The sequence below is a fragment of the Poromitra crassiceps genome (genome assembly GCF_964638095.1).
Source record: "Poromitra crassiceps genome assembly, chromosome: 5".
Classification (NCBI taxonomy): domain Eukaryota; kingdom Metazoa; phylum Chordata; class Actinopteri; order Beryciformes; family Melamphaidae; genus Poromitra; species Poromitra crassiceps.
Genome location: NC_139642.1, coordinates 41,891,361 through 41,913,151, shown reverse-complemented (window position 1 = coordinate 41,913,151; position 21,791 = coordinate 41,891,361). Strand labels below are relative to the sequence as shown.

Genomic DNA, 21,791 nt, shown 5'->3' with positions numbered 1-21,791 from the left:
CTTGACTTCCAAACATCTTCACATAACACCACAAAACTTTGTAGAAAGGTTGATCATGGGTCAAGGACAAACTGAACTTTCCACGACCACTAGCCAAAAGGGGGCGTGGTAATGGCTGTGGCCAATCGCAAAAAAGGCTCTTAACTTCTACATGGATTTACGCAACACCACAACACTTTGTAGATAAGTAGGCCATGGGCCAACTTAGAGCCTATTAACTTTCCACGCCCACTGGCCAAAAGGAGGTGTGACAATGGGTGTGTCCAATCACAGAAATGCACCTACTGTAACTTCCAAATGGATGCACGTAACACCGCAAAACTTTGTAGAAAGGTTGGTTATGGGTCAAGGATGAACTGGTTAATCTTCCACACCCACTGGCCAAAATGAGGCGTGGCAATGGGGGTAGCCAATCACAAAAAGGCACCAAAGTTCCAAACGGATTCACGTAACATGCCATGGTGGAGGTATCCACTCTACCGAGTGCCCTAGTTGTCTCTGATTCATTGTTGAAATCAAACTTTTTGTGCTATAGTTAAGTCATTGTCCTTAGGAATTAAGAACAGTGGAAGCGTGAAAGATCATGATAGGCCAGACAACATTTATCTTTGATTGCTAATGTCAGAGACAGCAAATGATAACACATTTTTTCCCCCATGGACATAAAGTGCATCTTTCAGCCTAATAAGCTGTCCCAAGACACTAAGCATTAGCTGCCCTTTCAGTCAAACCAAGACAGGAGTTATTTTGAGATTTGCTCTGATCCTTTGCCATGGACAGATTCGACCTTGGGATAATTAGCCTGATAAAAGTGTTAGATATGCTGTCAATATGATTTGCATAATGTGCAAAGGCTATTTCATTCCTGAATGCAAGCAGTGTCCAAGTGACTTAAAAATGCTGCAGTGACATTTCTCGGGGTCCTTTGTTCACACCTGTCAGGGGGGAGTGTGACGGCTGCAGCTGAGGCTCCTGGTCTCCTGCCTGCAGTGAGTCCAGATCAACGACACCCTGCTGGGTCTGGCCGCCCGGGCACTCAGCCCTGTCTCTCTCTCTCTCTCTCACACACACACACACACACACACACACACACACACACACACACACACACACACACACACACACACACACACACACACACACACACACACACACACACACACACACACACAGCGCATTCCAAATGTGATACAAACTAGTTAGATGTGTCTGGTCTGCTATTAAATGGTGTAGCTGTTATCTCTGTAACACAAACAGAAAATGCATGGTTTAGTCTCAAACACAAGGAGTGAAATGTTAACTCACCCCATACTTCGGGGTAGTTGTAACATACTGTAGGCTACCCTGGGGTGAAATATAAAAGCTTAGGATATTGAAAGCTTTCAACACTTAAAAGACTCATAAGACCACAGAGTAGCCTACAGGTCTTACACTAACATTTGAACATAATAAAATGTGCAAATGTGTCCCAGCTTCAACAATTGAAGCTTTAGTGTGTGTTGTTACACTGTTGTACTGTGTCTGTATGTAAACCTACTAATGTTGTTACAACTAACCCAGACTCTTATAGCCATGAACGATCTTACCTTACAGCTGCTAAAACATTAGCATTAACAACTTGCCTGAAAGATATCTACATGATGAGTTTAACTATAATCCAGACAATACTGTCACAAAAATAAATGAAGTACCGTAAACAAAAATACTTTCTTACCTCAATCAGTTTTTTCCTCCTAAAACTGGCTGTGTCTGTCACAGGGTGGTACTTCCTCGCGTGGACTAAGGACAAACTGAGCATGTGCAGAGTGAATCAGGTGATTAGTAACTTGTTCTTGATTGGAGAAATTGAAAGTGTTACTGACCCATGTTACAACTACACCCGGTCTCCCCTACAGCCAGGGCCGTATCTAGGGGGTGGCAGGGGTGGGCTATGCCCACCCAAAAATGTATCTTGCCCACCCAATTTTTTTTTTCTTTTTTAATTCCACGAGACCCCATTTAGGGTCGCGACCCGAAGGTTGGAGACCACTGGGTTAGTTAGTTTAGGGCACCTAACAGTAGTTATAGCTTTAATTTGATTTGAGAAATAAGCTCATCCAATGAAAAGAATATTATGGAGTTGATTATTTTAAACTATGGATGAAGGATTGTTATTTATTTGTTAGGGTAACAAAGTCAATCTGCTTTCAAAGTTTTAATTTCAGTTTGAGTTTGAATAAGACTAAAAGTCTTGTAAATATAGGTTTGAAGGCTAAATGGCAAATAGTTTTTAGCTATGGTTAAGTCTCACTGCACTAGTCTTTAATTTGATTTGAGAAATAAGGTCATCCAATGAAAATAACTGTTATGGAGTTGATTATTGAAATTATGGATGAAGGATGTTTTTAAGTTTTATGGCAAATCAATCTGCTTTCAAAGTTGTTTTCTTTTCACTTTTAAGACTAAAAGTCTTGTGAATATAATAACAGTTGTGTAAATAGTTAGTTTGTTAGTTAGTTTGTATGTACATAGTTAGTTTGCAAATAGTTTTAATAATAGGAGTTTTGTAAACATTGGCCTGTTCCCTGAGTGAAAGTTCATACTTAGGTTACCCACAGCACAATGTGGACACCTAGTGGAACAGTTTAGTGTTAGAATATAATGCAACTTAATCCCCATCCCCAAACCGAGAACCTTTGGGCAACCTACCGCCAAAGATGTAACAGGCTAAAAACGGACCTGGTACCAGCTACTGTATGGCATACTAGCTTGTCGGCAATAATGTTCCAAAGTTAGGCACATTTTTGGTGAGTTTCTTTTTTGGTATGGCTATTTTCATTGCCCCCCAAAATTGTAAATTGCCCACCCAGTAACCTCACTCTAGATACGGGCCTGCCTACAGCATGTAAAAGTAAGAAAAGAATTTCACCTTGTGCTGATAGGGTTATCTCTTACAGCATCATTGCCCATACAGCATCATTCCCCAGAGTTAGACTACAAACTGGATTGTCATATATCTCAATTATACAAGCTGGGCTCACCAAGGAGAAAAAAACCCTCAGGTAATTAATACAAAGTTTTCTATTTTATTTTCTCACCAAAGTTGTTTCATGTGAAAAGGCAAGACTTTTCAAAGACATACAAATTAAAGTCTTAATTAAGCATTTTTATTCTTCTAGGAGCCATTGCAAGAACCCACAAACCTCTGGGAGCCTTTCTGTGTGAATTGGCAAGATTCTGGTATTAACTAGACGTTTTGTTTTTGAGCTTTTTAGTCTAGCTTTATGCAAAGTTCAAGCCTAAGTAGTTTTCATGTTTTTCTAGCAGAGGGGTCAAAACTGTGAGCTTATGTTGCCCTGTAATGAGTTATACAGTTTGTCTCATGGGGCCCTTATAGTGAGGTCTAATTTTGGGAGGACAATGCGTCACACATTACCAGACTACAGTAATGTGCTGCTTAAGCTAGAGGTCTACTTTGTTTTTTTTTCCATTTCCCCCTCGCAGGTCAGTCTTAACAGAAGAAACGCTGGCCTTTGTACGACCCTTGGAAATATGACTCTAGAAAATATCACCTCTGTTTCATTTCCAAAGCTGCTACTCTATAGTGTGCTCCTGTAGCTGCTGCACATTTGTCACGTGGTGGGCGTTCAAATGAGACCCAAACCTTGAGGAATACTCAGCCTCTCTTAACAAGGAATACTCACCCTCTCTTAATGACCCACACCTTGAGGAATACTCAGCCTCTCTTAACGAGGAATACTCACCCTCTCTTAATGACCCACACCTTGAGGAATACTCAGCCTCTCTTAACGAGGAATACTCAGCCTCTCTTAACAACCCACACCTTGAGGAATACTCGCCCTCTCTTAATGCTGGCCAGTTGGTTTACAATTCCTTGCCCCATTAGCTTTTATGATTTGCCTGACATTTGCATAACTGGTAGAGAGGGAGGGGTTTAGGACCTGAAGGACTAAAGACAGGATGTGAAGCTCTCCTCTTCATCCAGGCGTGTGTTATCTGGCTGCTGGACAGATGTGGACCCTCGAGTCGCACCGATGTTATTTTATGACTGTTGGGAAAACTTGAACAAGTGTGGCCAATTTGAGACACACTGCTGAACTCTGTGCCTACAGTAGCCAGGAGATGTTTTTTTGTCAACGTTGCTGATCTTATCGTTGCTGATCTTATCTTCATTGTAGGCTACCAATGAATATCAGAAAAATCCAATTTGATCAAAGAGAACAGTAGGGTAATGATACCCATAATATCATTTAACACATTCCATCGCTTTTTACCGTCATATTGGACTAATTTTACTCTTTACTGATACTTTTCACACTGTTAAATTTGGTTACTTGATTCCACAGTCTACAGTATGCTTTCCTCTCACTAACTGAATCTGGATATTTTTAGCTTGGTCTCTTTGTGTCATTAAGCACTTTAAATCATTATCCATCCAGGGTGCACCTTTAGACTTGCTGTTATCAAGCTGCAACTTTCCTTACAATATTGCAGAATATGACCGTAATTAGCACTGTTGGACACTTATTTTCATTACAGTAGGCTTGGCAAGGCAGCTTTTGTGTAGCACATTTCCTGCACTGATTCAAAGTGCTTTACACAGAGTAATACTTATGGTAAAGGTAAAGGTTTTCAAGCCGGACACACGCACACACACACACACACACACACACACACACACACACACACACACACACACACGCACGCACGCACGCACGCACACACACTTGAACTCCATGCCCCTGCCATCCTGCATTTCAAAACCCCCCCCATCCCCCACCCCCCCACACACTGGCCCCCGTTTAGCCAGTAAACCCTTTTCACGGGGGCCATTTTGTGTCGAAAAGGCAGGTTAAACACAGGTGCAAGCAAAACACTAATGAGGGTTTCCAACTTCCACTCATGGAAATTGGAAACCCTCATTAGTGTTTTGCTTGCACCTGTGTTTAACCTGCCTTTTCGACACAAAATCCCCCCCGTGAAAAGGGTCTATTGGTATGAACACAAACACACGCCTTTACACGCACATACTTGACCTCCATGCTAAATTTCAGCCTCCCAAGGCGAAAACTGTGCCCGCTAAAGGTGGTGAACTTTTTGTGGACTGACCGACCAACAGCTAATAAATGTGACTGACTGTTATGTAGGCCTACTTGCGACTGCCTGACAGAAGAAAAGACAGACAGCAGGTGTTTCACCTTTCGCTGATTTTAACGGCGACTAGTAGCTTTGCCAGTGTTTGTCCAACACTCCGGCACAGACTGTTCAAATTATCACTCAGAGGAAACAGATGGAGTGTGAAAGCAATATGGAGATATCCATCAGCATCAGAATCAGCACAGGTTGGGAAACAGTTTATGCTTGGATTTCAGTGCGAGAGAAGGTTTCTCCTTATAGCATCATATTTCTGAAATAATGCAGAGAGTTTCTGAAAGATTTTCCCCATTACTTTCACAGATATCTCTGGAAGGGAGTGGTCAAATCTGAATCTAATGGTGGGGTATAAAACTAAGGAAGGATAAAAGAAAAGTCTCAATTAGGGCCGCTGTGTCCGCCATAATCGGTGTAGCTGTCAACCCGTGACCCACCTCAGACCAGACTTCCGGCTAGCCTGAAGTAAAAGAAAAAAGAACAAATAATTGCAAGAGACTGTACTTCTCTGAAAGGCTCTGTCTTCTATGGAAAGTTCCCCCCTTTAATTCTGGACAGTATGTCTGATTACGGTAGTTCAACTGAACCTTTGGGTGCCTGTTAAAAAGAGCTGCTGCTACCAACAGCAGAAGCTAATACAAATACAAATGAGGCACTGTGACAACTACAGGAGCAAAGTCCTGGGCTTGAAAAACGGGCCACAGTCCTGGCATAATTGGAAACATAATTATGGAAACTAAGTTAGGAGGACTGGAGATTATTTGTGGGCATGAAGATTTGCTGCTTAAATTAATTAAAGATGCTACTAGAAGTGCACTCGGAGAGCGCAGACCTCCTCCAAGGCCAATAGTCCAGTCTGCTACGTTACTTTATGCATATTTCATGAGTCGGATCGGATCTGCTCCAGAATTTAATGGCTTCTTCCTTGGCCCATGCCATGCTACACCCCTCCACCAAGTTGAATGAAAATCGGTCCACTTGTTTTTCCATAATCCTGCTGCTAAAAGTTTGAAAGCCAATTACATCGAAACGGTGTATCAAAAAAGTGCTTGATAACCTTTCTGCATCTGGTCATCGGTAAAAAGCGGAAATGGCAGTTGCAGACCCGGCGGATACGGAAACGGTCTGTGCTCCAAAAAACAATTCCGCTCTGAAAACAGGGGTGTCATAGTAAATAAATGTGATGCGAGTTGTCTAGCTATTTAGCTAACACAAAAATAATAAAACCATATAAAACCATATTTCTATGGGGGAACGATAACACTGTAGCACAAACGGATCCGCCAGATCAAAATTTAGGCTAGTGGGTCTTCCTTGGCCCATGTGAGACCCGTTTCATGAAAATTAGCCCAGTAATTTTTCCGCAATCCTGTTCACAGACAAACTGAAAACATAACCTCATTGGTGGAGGTCATAAGAAAGACCAATAATACAAACAGGCATTATCGGATTTGTTGGAGCCTCAACAATTCTTCCGTGACTGAGGTCCAGAGATTTTTGTTCTTTCATAACTCCTGGCCTTTACTCTGTTTTGGGACAAAAGGTTTCAAAACTCTCCCAAACCCACTGACTTACTGGCATTTTCAAAGTGATGAAAGCTGGTGCTGAGCAACAGCAGCTCAAGCCAATAAAGCAAATGACAAGACAGTATCAGGAAGTATGACAGTATTTTGTTTTGCCATCTCTTCACAAAACATTTCTGATGGATCTCTGCTCTATAGAGGTCACTTATCCATCTATTGTGACTTATGAGCAACCAATAAGCTCATAAGTCAAAAGTCATAGATTAGCCTACTTAGAGGGGTCAGACACATTAAAGCATGTTTTTTATGTTAACTGTGGGACCATTGTCCTTTATTTCCCCCTTCACAAGATTTAATTGGAATTATCAATTCGACATAAAACTGAAATGACAGATTTTATTAACAGAGTGCACTACATTTTTTAAATCGTGCATATACTCACTGTATATCTGGAAAAGGCACATTTTGCCTCCCTTCAGCAGAGTTCTTCCTGCAACGTGTCTGTTAGCTGGCATGCAGGATGATCAAAGAAGATGAGAGCCACAGCTTTCAGCTTTGCTTTGCAGAAGCTCGAGTAGTCAAAGTTAACTTAAAGCAAACAGCGGAGGTGTGATTGCTTCCAATCGTGCTCGTCAGTCACACAGAGAAATCAGCAGCGCAAATTAATGCAATGTGGAAAAACAAGCATTTCTGCCTGGGCGCCGCGCTCGGCTCTGCCTGCAGAGTGTAAATGTCCCAGGCTCCAGTGCCACCCCCGCACACTGGCACCTAACTCCCCCAGCCTCCCCGCCTACTAACAGAATTAGCCCCCGAGCTCTGCTTGTTCCAGCAAAGTTATCAAGTTTAAAAACACTGGTCTCCTGCTGCCTTTTGGAACATCAGAGGTTTTCTCCTCAACTTTGACAGGTCAATTAATACTCCAGCCTTGCACAGCATCACCTGAGGATTATTTATCCTTTGGCGGCAGTGGTTAGTGCAGGGTATACGCAGGTACTACTGTATACAGTATGTCCACTTACTCAGAATTGACTATACCCACTTCTAAAATCCCCTCTATAGCCTATAGTGTAATTAATGCTACCTAGCAGGGCAAGGAGAGTGAAGGCATATGTAGCAATCTATTGTTTGATTAAGTAAATACTCTGGCAGTTAAAACATTGACTGTGAAGAAGCTTCTTAGTCCATATTTTAAATTAATTTCATGTGAGGTGATGATAGATTCTGTATAATGGCACACGGTGCATTATTACATTATCGCATTGCATAGAGTTACCCTCATGAAGTCCTATGAAATTGTAGGGTGGAAATTAAAGTATGCATAATAAACAGGTGATGCACATCAACACTAACACAACATGATTGTAGTTTTGCAGCATCAAGTCAAGTGTGATACTGAAGAAAAGGAATATGGAATATATAGGAGTATATAGGAGTGGATTATTCATATCTCAACTGCAGCTTTGGCAGAATGCCGAGGCAAAATGATGTGGGTGTGATGAGAGCACATTCTACAGTCAACAAAACACATAAAAAGTAAACACAAAATATTCCCTTTATTTTTTTTCTACCTAAAGACTACACAGGGTCACTGATGTAGCTCTAAGAGGTATCTACATTTGCATTTTATTTACAGCTTATTTTGATGTCTTCATATTTACATGGTCAAAGAGAAGCGCTAAAAACACAGTGTTGAGAACAAACCAAAACTCAAAATGAGTCCAAAACTTTAGAAAAAGATACAGTCTTATGACGCAACAGTTCTCAGTGCAATATTCCACAATGCAAATATCCTTCATTCATATTATGTTGAACATCCATATTTTTGGGGGAAACATGTCACTGTATCAACCAACAGCAGAAAAATAACCGTGTATTGTTATGCTTAACCTTTGTACAGATTGAGACACTTCAATCATGCCCCCACTCTAACCCTTCCCCGCCCGCTCTCACACACACACACACACACACACACACACACACACACACACACACACACACACACACACACACACACACACACACACACACACACACACACACACACATGTTTGATGGAAAAACGTTGATAAGAAAGTCAAGAGTGTGCGGTGGCTTGGCATAGTTTAAAAAGTAGCAGAGGTCAAACCAATGACACCGATTCCAAAACGCTTAGGACTCCTTTTTTCAAGTTGGGTTTTTCCAGATCATGACATTTTCATAGGAGCTGAAGTCAAGTGTCCTCTGAAGTCTCCGCTAAGGAGGACATGGACATATGGGAGCTGGGATATCTGAATGCACTAACAGTAATTATGTCCACAAGGGTTATTTCCAAGGTTGGCGTGTATGTACGACCCTTAGTCTGTAAACTGGAACTAGCACACCTGCAGGTCTAATGCATCTCAGCCAGCAATGGGACCAAGTGGAGAATGAGAGCACTTTAGATGCTGAACCCCGGGCAGCCCTTAGGAAAAAGGCATTTTTCAACTCGCCCACAATACAATGCTACGCCCATTCATCTCAGCAGCCAGCATGTTCATGTAGTGTATGTGTTCCAGTGACCAGATGGACCCTTTTTCAACTATCTTTGTATTCTCCCTTTTAGCATGTTTTTCATCCCAAGCATTGTTTGATTGTAAATTGTGGTGAGGAATACTGAGAAATGTACATTGATCAAATAAACACTGCCATTCATATGCAATTGAGATCAGTAGAATGTAGTTGTTGGTCTAATGAAAAACACAATAATTGTTTTAGCTAAACCACCTTTCATAGTTTATTCCATGTGTTGAAACACCCTTAAGTATTGTTCAAGTACAACAATTAACGATAAAAGGGACAATAGTTCACATTTTTTTTAAATTCACATTTGTTATACTGTTTTTTCATATAGCTATTTATAAAACAAAACTAAAAGGTAATTCAAAACCATTCCCATAAAATACCTTTTGTTGTTTAATACAGACATTAATTCCACAGTATTTTCTTACAGGGTTGGCTCTTCACTATTCTCATAATCGAGTTTGTTTGACCACAGTCAAATAAAGAGGAGCAGAGAGCAATTAATGGCATGTTTTCTTTTTCTTCTTCGCAAACGAATTCGTCAAAAATAACAAATACACACCAAATAAAAAAGTGACCTCTTATCCCTTTGTTGGCTTCACCATATGACTTCAGCTTGATCAAGCAATTTACATAATTGGTAGTTCATATGAAGGCCATGGACATGCACAGTCAGGGTGCACTGGAGCCTTCCAACTTGATAAGACCACAGATGAATATCAAGCCTCCTCTTAAAAAACAAAAATACAAGACATCACAGAAATGAAGGTGCTTTGACAAGTTCAGCTGGGGGGTTTTGAAGAAGGGGTCGACCGCCAACAGAAAACTCTCTCTCATTACTTATGGATGACTGGGGCTATGAGGGTTTCAAGTATAAAAAAGAAGCGATTAAAAGAGAAAGAATCTCCTTGGCTGAAAAGGCAGAATGGAGCAAGCTTGTGAATAACAATCTGCTAGTCTGGCAGCAGAGTGAGCCAGTGAACATAATGCATTACCAATACTCCTCAGCAGAGGGAGCCAGTGAACATAATGCATTACCAATACTCCTCTAGAGGGAGCCAGTGGACATAATGCATTAGCAATAATCCTCTTAAGATTCCTTTGAACAGAATCACCAACAGGGACGAGGAAATGGAGTCACAAAAATAAGTCACAGACATCGCAAATGTTCATCCTCTAGCAGCCGCACTTGGAGGGCAAAGACTGTTAAAGAATCTTCCAAAGGAGAAGGGCACTCTTCTAGTAATACAGTGCAACTGATTGCAACCATGTTTTTTTATGTGTTTTTTTTACAGTATATTAAAAACCAAGTTGAGCACAGTCGAAGAAACAAAACAAAAAAGTGGTCATGTACGCAACTGTCTTTGGCAAGAAGTCCCATGTCCTATGTCTGAGTCTGTCACTCCAGAGCCTCGTGTTCATGTCACCTTCGGCCCATTTCGCTCTGTCTCATGAAGTGAACGTTGTTCACGCTGTCTGCCAGCTCGGGGTACTGGTCCACCGAGACCACATAGTAGCCGTCGTAGCCCTGCGCCTTGCCCGTGCCCAGGAGCTGCTGCTTCTCTCCCTCGGTCCAGGTTCGCGAGCCCTCCTCGCCGTCCCTCAGTCTCTGGCGCTCCCGGGCCCAAGCCTGGGTCACGGCTCTCTGCCGGGCCAGCTCCAGCACACGAGCTTTCTCCTCATCCACACTGCTGCCATAGCGCGTGTTCAGACACAGCGCGCCGTACTGGAGCTGGATGTCAGTGATACGCCTAGTCCTGCCGTTCAGAACAGTGTTGACCTGAGACACCGTCACGTTGACGCCTGTCTCTAGCGTACGCCGGCCAACTGTCATGCCGATGAGGGCCAGGTCTCCTTCCACTGAGCCCAGTTTGACAAAGTAGTGGGTGTCCATCCCGGCGATAGTGAAGTGCAGGTCTTCAAGGTAGAAAGCATCGTTGAGGACTGCAGCCATGCGCCGGCCATCCTCGTTGGCCAAGCTGATGATGTCGGTGCTGATGCGCTTGTCTCGGATAGTGAATTTCACCCCCTTCCCGAAGATGGAGCCTCCGGAAGCAAAGAGCTTATTGGCCTCAGTCTGAGGACAGCCAGCACTTTTGGCTCTGTAGATCTGTCCAAAACGTTCCAGCTTCACAAAGGCCTTCAGCTGCCTCTGAACTTCACACTGCACACCCAGCACAGACTGCAAAACAAGGACAATTCTTGTTAGTCGCACAGCCCCCACAGCGCCTACATACCAAATCAACACATTATCATTCCGAGGGCGTCGAATAGCACCACTTTGTCACCATGTTGACGCGCATGGTACCCGCGTGCGTCTTGTTTGGATGGACACAGACGCACCTGGTTATATACAGTATATATATATATATATATATATATATATATATATATATATATATATAGCTTTTTCAAATACACCTCTGTTTGGCATCCTCCCTGGTGTGAGTTTCATCTCCTGATGACATCATCTGCATGAGGCATCTCAGCGGCACTGTCTATTTTCAGATGCTGATTTTCTCAAGACTGAGAATCCTTTTGCTTCATCAACACTTCAAACATTTCATATTCAATTATCTGACTACGGAGCATAAGCCATTCTTTTTCATGTTAACATGTACTGTATGACTGAATGAGGGTGATTCACCATTTTTTGTGATGGTTTCTAAATGTTAATTTTGCAATTTTGTGATGGAAATCATGAGCTAAAAAAAAAGACGACACATGATGTGGGTCTAAACATATGCTGGCAAATAAACCTCCAGCAAAAAAACAAAAGCCTACAAGCTGCTAATGCTGAAAACAGATGTTCATAAAAACTAGTCTCAAGAAAGTTTGATCATAAATTATTTCCTGGAGATCTGTTTTCAATAGCAATGGTCTGGGGTAAAATCTCCAACATACTTAATGTTCGGTTAAATATCATTATCATTAAATCGTTAAATATCATTATTCATTACATATCGAAATATTGACATATTTCTACCACAATTATTATAAATGGCAAATAACAAACCCGCAGTCAAGGTACGGCCGGGCAGAGGTGTTTGTCAGCAGATGCAAATCTCATTGATCATTTATGACAGGCATGATATTTTTAAAAAGGGTGAAATTGCTATCTTCTAACAGCCACGCTGTGCCAAATATGAAACAGGACTCAGTGGGTACTGTATATATCTCATTGCTTAAAGCACCAACGCTTTGGATAGATACCATATTCCCTTAGGGCAAAATTAATACTATATCCTAATATTACTTGACAGAGATACTCTTCAGGAGAGAGAGAGAAAAAAGAGTCATTAAAAAGAGGATAGTGATATGAGATGGGCCAACGCAACGTGAGACAGCCGCTCCCAAAAAGATCAGAGCGGCAACGAAAAGGCTCTTGAACTCTGGGCCTTCCTGCCATCGCCCAAGATAAGGGTGTGAGAGCGTCCCGAGGACTCTGTCAACCAATGGCGACCCACATCCTACTGACAGCTTCTAATTGGGTCTCTCTGCGCCTCTCTCAGTGGGTGGCTAGAGGCTGGGGGTGTGGGTGGGGACGGACACGGAGAACAGGCTGCTGTGACCAGCCTATCTCCCCCGTCCAGCCTGTCTTCCGTGTGACACGGGGATCGGATCCCACGTCCCTGCTGGCAGCAGCGGGGGTGGGATGGGGTAGGGGTGGGTGGTGGACGGGTTAGCGGTGGCCCGGGGGACACTTCACACCATGCCACTTCGTGTTTGTTTACCGTGCCAACGCCATGACCCGGTCAGCTGTCCCAGGGGCGGCAGGGGCGGGGGGAAATGTCCTCCGCTTTACTGAAACGCCCTCCCGAGACACTTCCAGAGAGGCATCATTCACATAGCATGGGGTGCACTCAGCCTACAGCGCAGCTCAGAATCACAGATCAAGCCTTGTACAGCGCAAGCCTCATCTGTCTGGCCCCTCACGGCATTTTTCAATCTGTATGCAGCTTCAACAGCATGCTGAAATAGGGGCCTAAATGAAAGGAGATGGAAAGGCAGGCGTGCTTTCCTCCTCTCTATATATTTATATATATACACACAATATATATACTATATATCCATATAAAAAGCCAAGTCTACAGGATATACCATGTGTAGTTTAAAGGCTATATTTATGCTTCAAAGAACCCTACATTTAATTAGGCTGCACTTAGGACCAACATAGCATTAACCAGCCCAAAGCAGCATTTTTGAAGCTGTAATTCTTAGACATGCGTCAGTTCAGAAACCACCAAAAACTAAAGATCTCAAACATCTCCTTACATACCACCTGCAGTAAATACTCCAGAGCCGGTGTGGAAAAGGAAATGTCTCCCTGACAAACATGGGTAACACCTCAGAATCTAGGCTAGCATATCTATTTGAAGCCTCAACACAGGATTTGTAGAGGAGGTATGCCCTATCACGGGCATTCTTGAATATAATATACTTGCGAGAATGGTTTGTAGATGGAAAATTAACTTTCAATGCTATCATTACTCAAATGGGCCTACTTTCTTCCAGTGCTTCCAAACAAAGAAAATATAAACAAAGTCACTATAGCCTCAAAATACCATTCATATTTAACTTTGACATACTAAAGTTCCCAACAATTTGATAGTGAAAAACATAACCAACCAGATGTTTACCTTGTTGTGGTGGGGTTACCTTGTTGTTGTTGTTTTAAATGAGGGTTAATGACTGGTACTTTAAAAGCCAGTATTTGACACCACAGTGAAACACCACACCGGCAGCAATTTGCCCGCCAATTACACTCATTAAGTAATTTTGAAAAAAGGCTAAAAGTGCCTGTTGATAAATAGTCTTCTGGCATTGGAAGGTGTTAATGAATTAATAATAAATGGTCTTCTGGCATTCCAAAGTGTTAATGAATTGCTAGGAGATGACAAGCAAGCAGGTCGAAGCCTCTGCCCGGTTCTGATTCCGTCGGTTTTGCAATTGTATGCCTGGAGAGAGTTGCATTTATTCCATCTAATCTACAGTACTACCCTATTCCATCATATCTGCGCTGACATATTTGAAATGTATATGGTTAGAACGTCTTTGAACTCAATTAGATTCTTCCTCTGTTGCGGATCCTTTGTAGATTGCACCTCAAAGGTTCCCTATGGTTCAAAGGTTCCCTATGGAGAGAGAGGCACAAGCTGCATGCATGAGGCAGTCCCCCCAAAGCATGTTAGCATGCTAGCCGAGGACCTAACTGGCATTTCTACTATTATGGTTTAGCGCTCCATATATGACCTGTAGTTTACAGGAGAGGCAAAATAATGCACCATCTTCACATTCTAAACCGGTTCATTTCCTGTGTAATTGATCGTGGCGTGCTGTAGTGGCTCAAGTAACACTTCCTTTCATGACTCTTAAATGCATACGAAGCACATATGAAAGCATGTGAATACATACATGTTGTCATATCATGTCAGAGAAAATAGGATTTATGAAAGTAAAGACGAGACATAATTCAACCACTCCTGCAATGGACAGCTTAACTGCTTTTAGTTGTATGTGTCAATGATCAACCAAAGTCTCTTGCACACCTGAGAAGTCTTGTGGCAGGTGCGTAGGTGGAGTAGAATCACTTAGAAAAATAATGGACACCCGCACACTGTCTTCACTTGCTCAAAATTGGAAAATTTAATACACAACGTTTCGGTACAAGACCTTTTTCAAGTATAGAAAAAGGTCTTGTACCGAAACGTTGTGTATTAAATTTTCCAATTTTGAGCAAGTGAGGACAGTGTGCGGGTGTTTATTATTTTTCTAGTTGTATGTGTAAAAAAGGAAGCTCCAACAGTCATGCACAGTCAATAGAATAGTTCTTCACCTCACTTCCAGATGGTTGGTTAGTTTGGAAGTCAGAGCTTTGGATAACATTGTATCGTAGCATTCCGGCTGCTTTTAGCCGTCTAAATGGGAGAGGACACTTCTTTTATGAGCCATTAAAGGCCATCAAGTGTCCCTCAACATGCCTGGCCTGCCACTGGCCTCCTGATGTCTCGTCTCGTTGTAACCCAAACCCAAGACACCAACAGCAGTCTCGTCAATAATTCAGGTGAGTTGGAGGCGACTTAAAAGGGATGATAAAGGCGGGAATCAGAGCATGTCTGCTACTTCTCAGACTCTGGCTGAGGGTGTAAGGCTGAGATGAAATCAATGGGCAGTGGTAGAGGGAATGGAGAGCGAATATCCCTAATGGCAGGACAATTACAAGAGCTGTTTAGCCTGACCCCATTCCCCAAGATGAGGGCGAGGAGCCGAGACCTGGCTCACTGGGCCGTGGTTTGGCCTGATAGCTGGCGGCCTCCTACGGGAGTCTGGCTACACAGAGCATGTCTTCTTTGCTAATGATGTTGGAAAGGAGAGGAGCAGGGGTGGAAGAGGCTGATCTGTGGTCAGGGCGAAAGGCGGGAGAGGTGAGCTTGACGGGCGTACCTTGGTGCTATCCCACTCCTGCGTCTTGATCTGGGTGCGAACGAGCTCGTAGGACGGCTCCATGGCGTCCGTGTTGGGCTTGCGGTAGCCGGGGATGACGTTGTACAGCTGGAAGCCGAAGGTCACCAGCCAGCTATTCACATCTGTGGAGGAGCGATAACATCAAACACACACAGAAGTGGCAAAATAGCTCCTACATAATACTATTAATGGACAGAATCACTTGTGGGGCAAGAGAGCACCCACAGCACAGTAGGTATGATGCATTTTTAACAGCTTGACATTGCATGATCAAGTGGCTGTCTCCTCTGTTTGAACACTTGATTTGTTCCTGAGAGTGGACAGGCTATGATTCACACTTGAGATGAGGTGGCTGATTGGTATCTACTCCTACAGGTGCTGCACTAATGACTCACAGTCACTTCCCAGAAACACAGGCGACATCTGAGAGTGTGCTGAATATGATACACACTTTCTTTTTTGTCCCCTCAGTCCAGCTTAGTCTTCACCTACAGTACATGTGATTTGACAGAAGACTCAGTGGATTCTTCACTTTTATAGGTTTAAGGAGTGTCTGGGTAGTGTAGAGGTGAAAGCACTTGCCTACCACCGCGGCAACCCGGGTTCAATTCCGCGGTACTTCCGGCATGGTCGGACGTTAGTACAGACATAAAAATGGCTAATTAGTGGCCCAAATGAGTCAACACAGGTTCAGCACCATGGAGAGCTTCATTTGTTAGCTACTGACGGAAGACACGTGAGTGGAGGAGCACAGCTGGGCCAAGTTGGAATCAGACAGGGAAGTGCACCATGAAAAGCCTCTGGGGAGAGAGAGGAGAGGCTGCATGCCAACTCTGCGAGCGAGGCCTGACTAAATGGCCAGTCACACAGGGACGGCTATTCTGCTAGTTGGGGAGAAAATGGGAGAGACAGAAAAACAAGCACAAATTTGCAATAACTGCAATCACATACAGTACATTTCTGAAATACAGGATGGCAGAGTAGGGTGGGCAGCCTCTGCCACCCCCACACCCCCTTTTAGCCAATAATGAACACAAACAGACACCTTCACACACACACACACACACACACACACACACACACACACACACACACACACACACACACACACACACACACACACACCTTCACACACACACACACACACACACACACACACACACACACACACACACACACACACACACACACACACACACACACACACACACACACACACACACACACACACACACACACACACACAGTTTAAGGGGTGGTTAACTTTTTGTGGACCAACCGACAGAGTGACTTATAGAGCTGCTGGTCGCAGCTAAAACAGTATTGTTAGGTTTAAAAGTGAGGTGTGGTGGGATTGATCCGTGCAGTCAAGATGTTTTGGAGATCATAAAGAAGCTACAGACACAACTGGATACACAGCCAATTAAATCTGAGCCATTTGTTTCTTCTCCAGTCCGATGTATTTGTTATGGATAACAGAATCACTGTGGTGACACTTAAGGCCAAGTTTGTCCCAGCTGGCATTGCCACATTGTAGCACCTGACAAAGCTTTTTTAAATGAGAATTTGTTTGAGGACAATGGAAGGACCCTGGTAATTTAGTGAAAGGAATGGAAATGTCAGCGCCATCAATCACAATTGAGGCAGACTCACTCCAGTATGTCTAACAGTCTGCTTAGCATTCAAATGCCAGTCAGGCCCCTAATGGTGGACTGTGAAGCTGAACGTCTTTCTGTTTGGCTGGTGGCTATTTTATTTAATTTAATTTTTTAACATAGAGAGATGTAAGCCTTCACCTGAACCCGGTTTCACAAAGAGCGACTTTGACAATGACTTCAATGGGTTGCTACCAGTACTGTCAACACAACATACAGTAGGCTACATGTACATGGAATGAGTCCTGTTAGATTTTTAATGAGGTGTTTATAAGTTAACCTGGCTGTATTTATCTTACTTTACTCTTCTGCCATCATCCAGCTCTCTTTTGAAATAAAATCACACCCAGGTCTTGTGTAAGTGGTGCAGGTTTTGCAGGTCGAACCTGTGTGTGTGGGTGCATGCGTGCGTGCGTCTTTCACCGGAGCACCTTCTGACACCACTCTCACTTGCTTGTATGTTTGAACAGGGGGGGAGGGGCCTAGCCTAAATCTCATCCACATCTTATCCACACATCTTGGTGCACACATCTCATGCTCACACACACATAGTCACTTATAGAGACGGCTGCACTGCTTAAAAAGTGGCAGAAATGAGGTGGAGCGCTCAGTTTGTTGCCAGGCAACCAAAGCAGCACTGACTTGTCCTCTTGTGAGAAGTGAGCGTGGATCTGAACCACTCAAGTTGAACTATTTTCCACTCTTTGCACAACCAACCGTGGGGTGAGTGTGGAATCTCGTGTGGAGAGATTTTCTAAAACACTGTCGGTAAAAAAAGAAAAAAAAAAAAAACGGGTACGCCTTAGATGTTTTATTAAAGTGTATGAAACCCATGGCCAAAATAGTGATACATTCTGTCATTGTGTTACTTATGGGTGGTATGGTATGGTTCTAGCCAAAATAAATTATTTTTGCTGGGGACCCCCTGTAACCCCCTCAAGGACCCCTGGGGGTCCCGGGACCCAACTTGAAGAACTACTGGACAAATCTGTGTGAGAAAAATTAAGACTAGCCTAACACTACAGACTAGTCTAAAATATCTTTGTGAAACAGGCCCGGAATTCACCTGGACAGAAAGTGACTATTTATCATTTCAGTAACGTCTACTACAGGAAAAAGAAAAGCAGAACGTCTATTATTATTTCATAGCCAGAACAAATATTATCTAGTAAATGTAATTGACAGATGAAAAGTGTATTAAACAATGTGCTTATTCATGACTGAAATCTCATGGCAGCTGATTGGTTTATTACTGAGCATGAAGAGAGCTGCGCGCTTGACATCGGTCCTAGTGATTCTTGCTTCTGGTGCGGCAGTCAGATAAGATACAGTAACAAGCAGTGGAGGACTCGCACACAGAACTATAGACAAGACAAAGTCTTAAAAAATCAGATCCATTTTATTGAGGATCGGCACAAATTGGCAGCAAACGTTTCAGTCCTAGTTGGACTATCGTCAGTGCTTGTAGCTGATTGGTTTAACCACAGAGTATCCTTAACAATGTTATTTCCCTTCCAGATCTGTGGCTCCATTGTGCTGTCCTCCTCCACTGGGTGGTTTCACTGCCATACCTCCTCGCCACCACAAAGCTACACTGTGATATATCTGGTGTTCAGCGTGAGCTTTGCTGTACACCATTGTTCCCTTTAAGCACTTTCAAAATGATCGTCAGTAGCCATTGGACACGCGTGATACACAAGACCGGTTTGTTGTTTTGTATAAAAATGCATCAAATTTGACTGAAAAAGGACAAAATGATTATTTCAGTGTTGTTCACTGCACAGTGTTGTTCACTGCACGGTGTTGTTCACTGCACGGTGTTGTTCACTGCACGGTGTTGTTCACTGCACAGTGTTGTTCACTGCACAGTGTTGTTCACTGCACAATGTTGTTCACTGCACGGTGTTGTTCACTGCCCAGTGTTGTTCACTGCACAGTGTTGTTCACTGCAGTGTTGTTCACTGCACAGTGTTGTTCACTGCTCAGTGTTGTTCACTGCACAGTGTTGTTCACTGCTCAGTGTTGTTCACTGCTCAGTGTTGTTCACTGCAGTGTTGTTCACTGCACAGTGTTGTTCACTGCTCAGTGTTGTTCACTGCACAGTGTTGTTCACTGCAGTGTTGTTCACTGCTCAGTGTTGTTCACTGCAGTGTTGTTCACTGCACAGTGTTGTTCACTGCTCAGTGTTGTTCACTGCACAGCGTTGTTCACTGCAGTGTTGTTCACTGCACAGTGTTGTTCACTGCACGGTGTTGTTCACTGCACAGTGTTGTTCACTGCAGTGTTGTTCACTGCACGGTGTGTTGTTCACTGCACAGTGTGTTGTTCACTGCACGGTGTTGTTCACTGCACGGTGTGTTGTTCACTGCACAGTGTGTTGTTCACTGCACGGTGTTGTTCACTGCAGTGTTGTTCACTGCACAGTGTTGTTCACTGCACAGTGTTGTTCACTGCACAGTGTTGTTCACTGCACGGTGTTGTTCACTGCTCAGTGTTGTTCACTGCACGGTGTTGTTCACTGCACAGTGTTGTTCACTGCTCAGTGTTGTTCACTGCACGGTGTTGTTCACTGCACGGTGTTGTTCACTGCACGGTGTTGTTCACTGCACAGTGTTGTTCACTGCTCAGTGTTGTTCACTGCACGGTGTTGTTCACTGCTCAGTGTTGTTCACTGCTCAGTGTTGTTCACTGCTCAGTGTTGTTCACTGCTCAGTGTTGTTCACTGCACGGTGTTGTTCACTGCACAGTGTTGTTCACTGCTCAGTGTTGTTCACTGCACGGTGTTGTTCACTGCACAGTGTTGTTCACTGCACGGTGTTGTTCACTGCACGGTGTTGTTCACTGCACAGTGTTGTTCACTGCACAGTGTTGTTCACTGCACGGTGTTGTTCACTGCACGGTGTTGTTCACTGCTCAGTGTTGTTCACTGCACGGTGTTGTTCACTGCACGGTGTTGTTGACTGCTCAGTGTTGTTCACTGCACGGTGTTGTTCACTGCACGGTGTTGTTCACTGCTCAGTGTTGTTCACTGCACAGTGTTGTTCACTGCACAGTGTTGTTCACTGCACGGTGTTGTTCACTGCACGGTGTTGTTCACTGCACAGTGTTGTTCACTGCACGGTGTTGTTCACTGCACGGTGTTGTTCACTGCAGTGTTGTTCACTGCACAGTGTTGTTCACTGCTCAGTGTTGTTCACTGCACAGTGTTGTTCACTGCTCAGTGTTGTTCACTGCTCAGTGTTGTTCACTGCAGTGTTGTTCACTGCACAGTGTTGTTCACTGCTCAGTGTTGTTCACTGCACAGTGTTGTTCACTGCAGTGTTGTTCACTGCTCAGTGTTGTTCACTGCAGTGTTGTTCACTGCACAGTGTTGTTCACTGCTCAGTGTTGTTCACTGCACAGCGTTGTTCACTGCAGTGTTGTTCACTGCACGGTGTTGTTCACTGCACAGTGTTGTTCACTGCAGTGTTGTTCACTGCACGGTGTGTTGTTCACTGCACAGTGTGTTGTTCACTGCACGGTGTTGTTCACTGCAGTGTTGTTCACTGCACAGTGTTGTTAACTGCACAGTGTTGTTCACTGCACAGTGTTGTTCACTGCATGGTGTTGTTCACTGCTCAGTGTTGTTCACTGCACGGTGTTGTTCACTGCACAGTGTTGTTCACTGCTCAGTGTTGTTCACTGCACGGTGTTGTTCACTGCACGGTGTTGTTCACTGCACGGTGTTGTTCACTGCACGGTGTTGTTCACTGCACAGTGTTGTTCACTGCTCAGTGTTGTTCACTGCACGGTGTTGTTCACTGCTCAGTGTTGTTCACTGCTCAGTGTTGTTCACTGCTCAGTGTTGTTCACTGCTCAGTGTTGTTCACTGCACGGTGTTGTTCACTGCACAGTGTTGTTCACTGCTCAGTGTTGTTCACTGCACGGTGTTGTTCACTGCACGGTGTTGTTCACTGCACGGTGTTGTTCACTGCACGGTGTTGTTCACTGCACAGTGTTGTTCACTGCACAGTGTTGTTCACTGCACGGTGTTGTTCACTGCACGGTGTTGTTCACTGCTCAGTGTTGTTCACTGCACGGTGTTGTTCACTGCACGGTGTTGTTCACTGCTCAGTGTTGTTCACTGCACGGTGTTGTTCACTGCTCGGTGTTGTTCACTGCTCAGTGTTGTTCACTGCACAGTGTTGTTCACTGCACAGTGTTGTTCACTGCACGGTGTTGTTCACTGCACGGTGTTGTTCACTGCACAGTGTTGTTCACTGCACGGTGTTGTTCACTGCACGGTGTTGTTCACTGCACAGTGTTGTTCACTGCACAGTGTTGTTCACTGCACAGTGTTGTTCACTGCACGGTGTTGTTCACTGCACGGTGTTGTTCACTGCTCAGTGTTGTTCACTGCTCAGTGTTGTTCACTGCACAGTGTTGTTCACTGCACAGTGTTGTTCACTGCACGGTGTTG

The 21,791-nt window shown here is 43.8% G+C and overlaps 1 protein-coding gene across 4 annotated transcripts in view; it reads right to left on the bottom strand.

The window, feature by feature from the left end:
- Positions 1 to 10,635: 10,635 nt before the first annotated feature.
- Positions 10,636 to 21,791, bottom strand: part of tenm4 (teneurin transmembrane protein 4) — a gene marked incomplete at both ends in the record, with an annotated part of 173,254 nt that continues 162,098 nt past the window's right edge. For all 4 annotated transcript variants that reach the window (XM_083637873.1, XM_083637874.1, XM_083637875.1 and 1 more), the window contains 2 exons: positions 10,636 to 11,394; positions 15,657 to 15,799. In XM_083637873.1, the coding sequence (XP_083493999.1) occupies positions 10,636 to 11,394; positions 15,657 to 15,799 (902 nt within the window). The remainder of the gene's footprint in view (positions 11,395 to 15,656; positions 15,800 to 21,791) is intronic.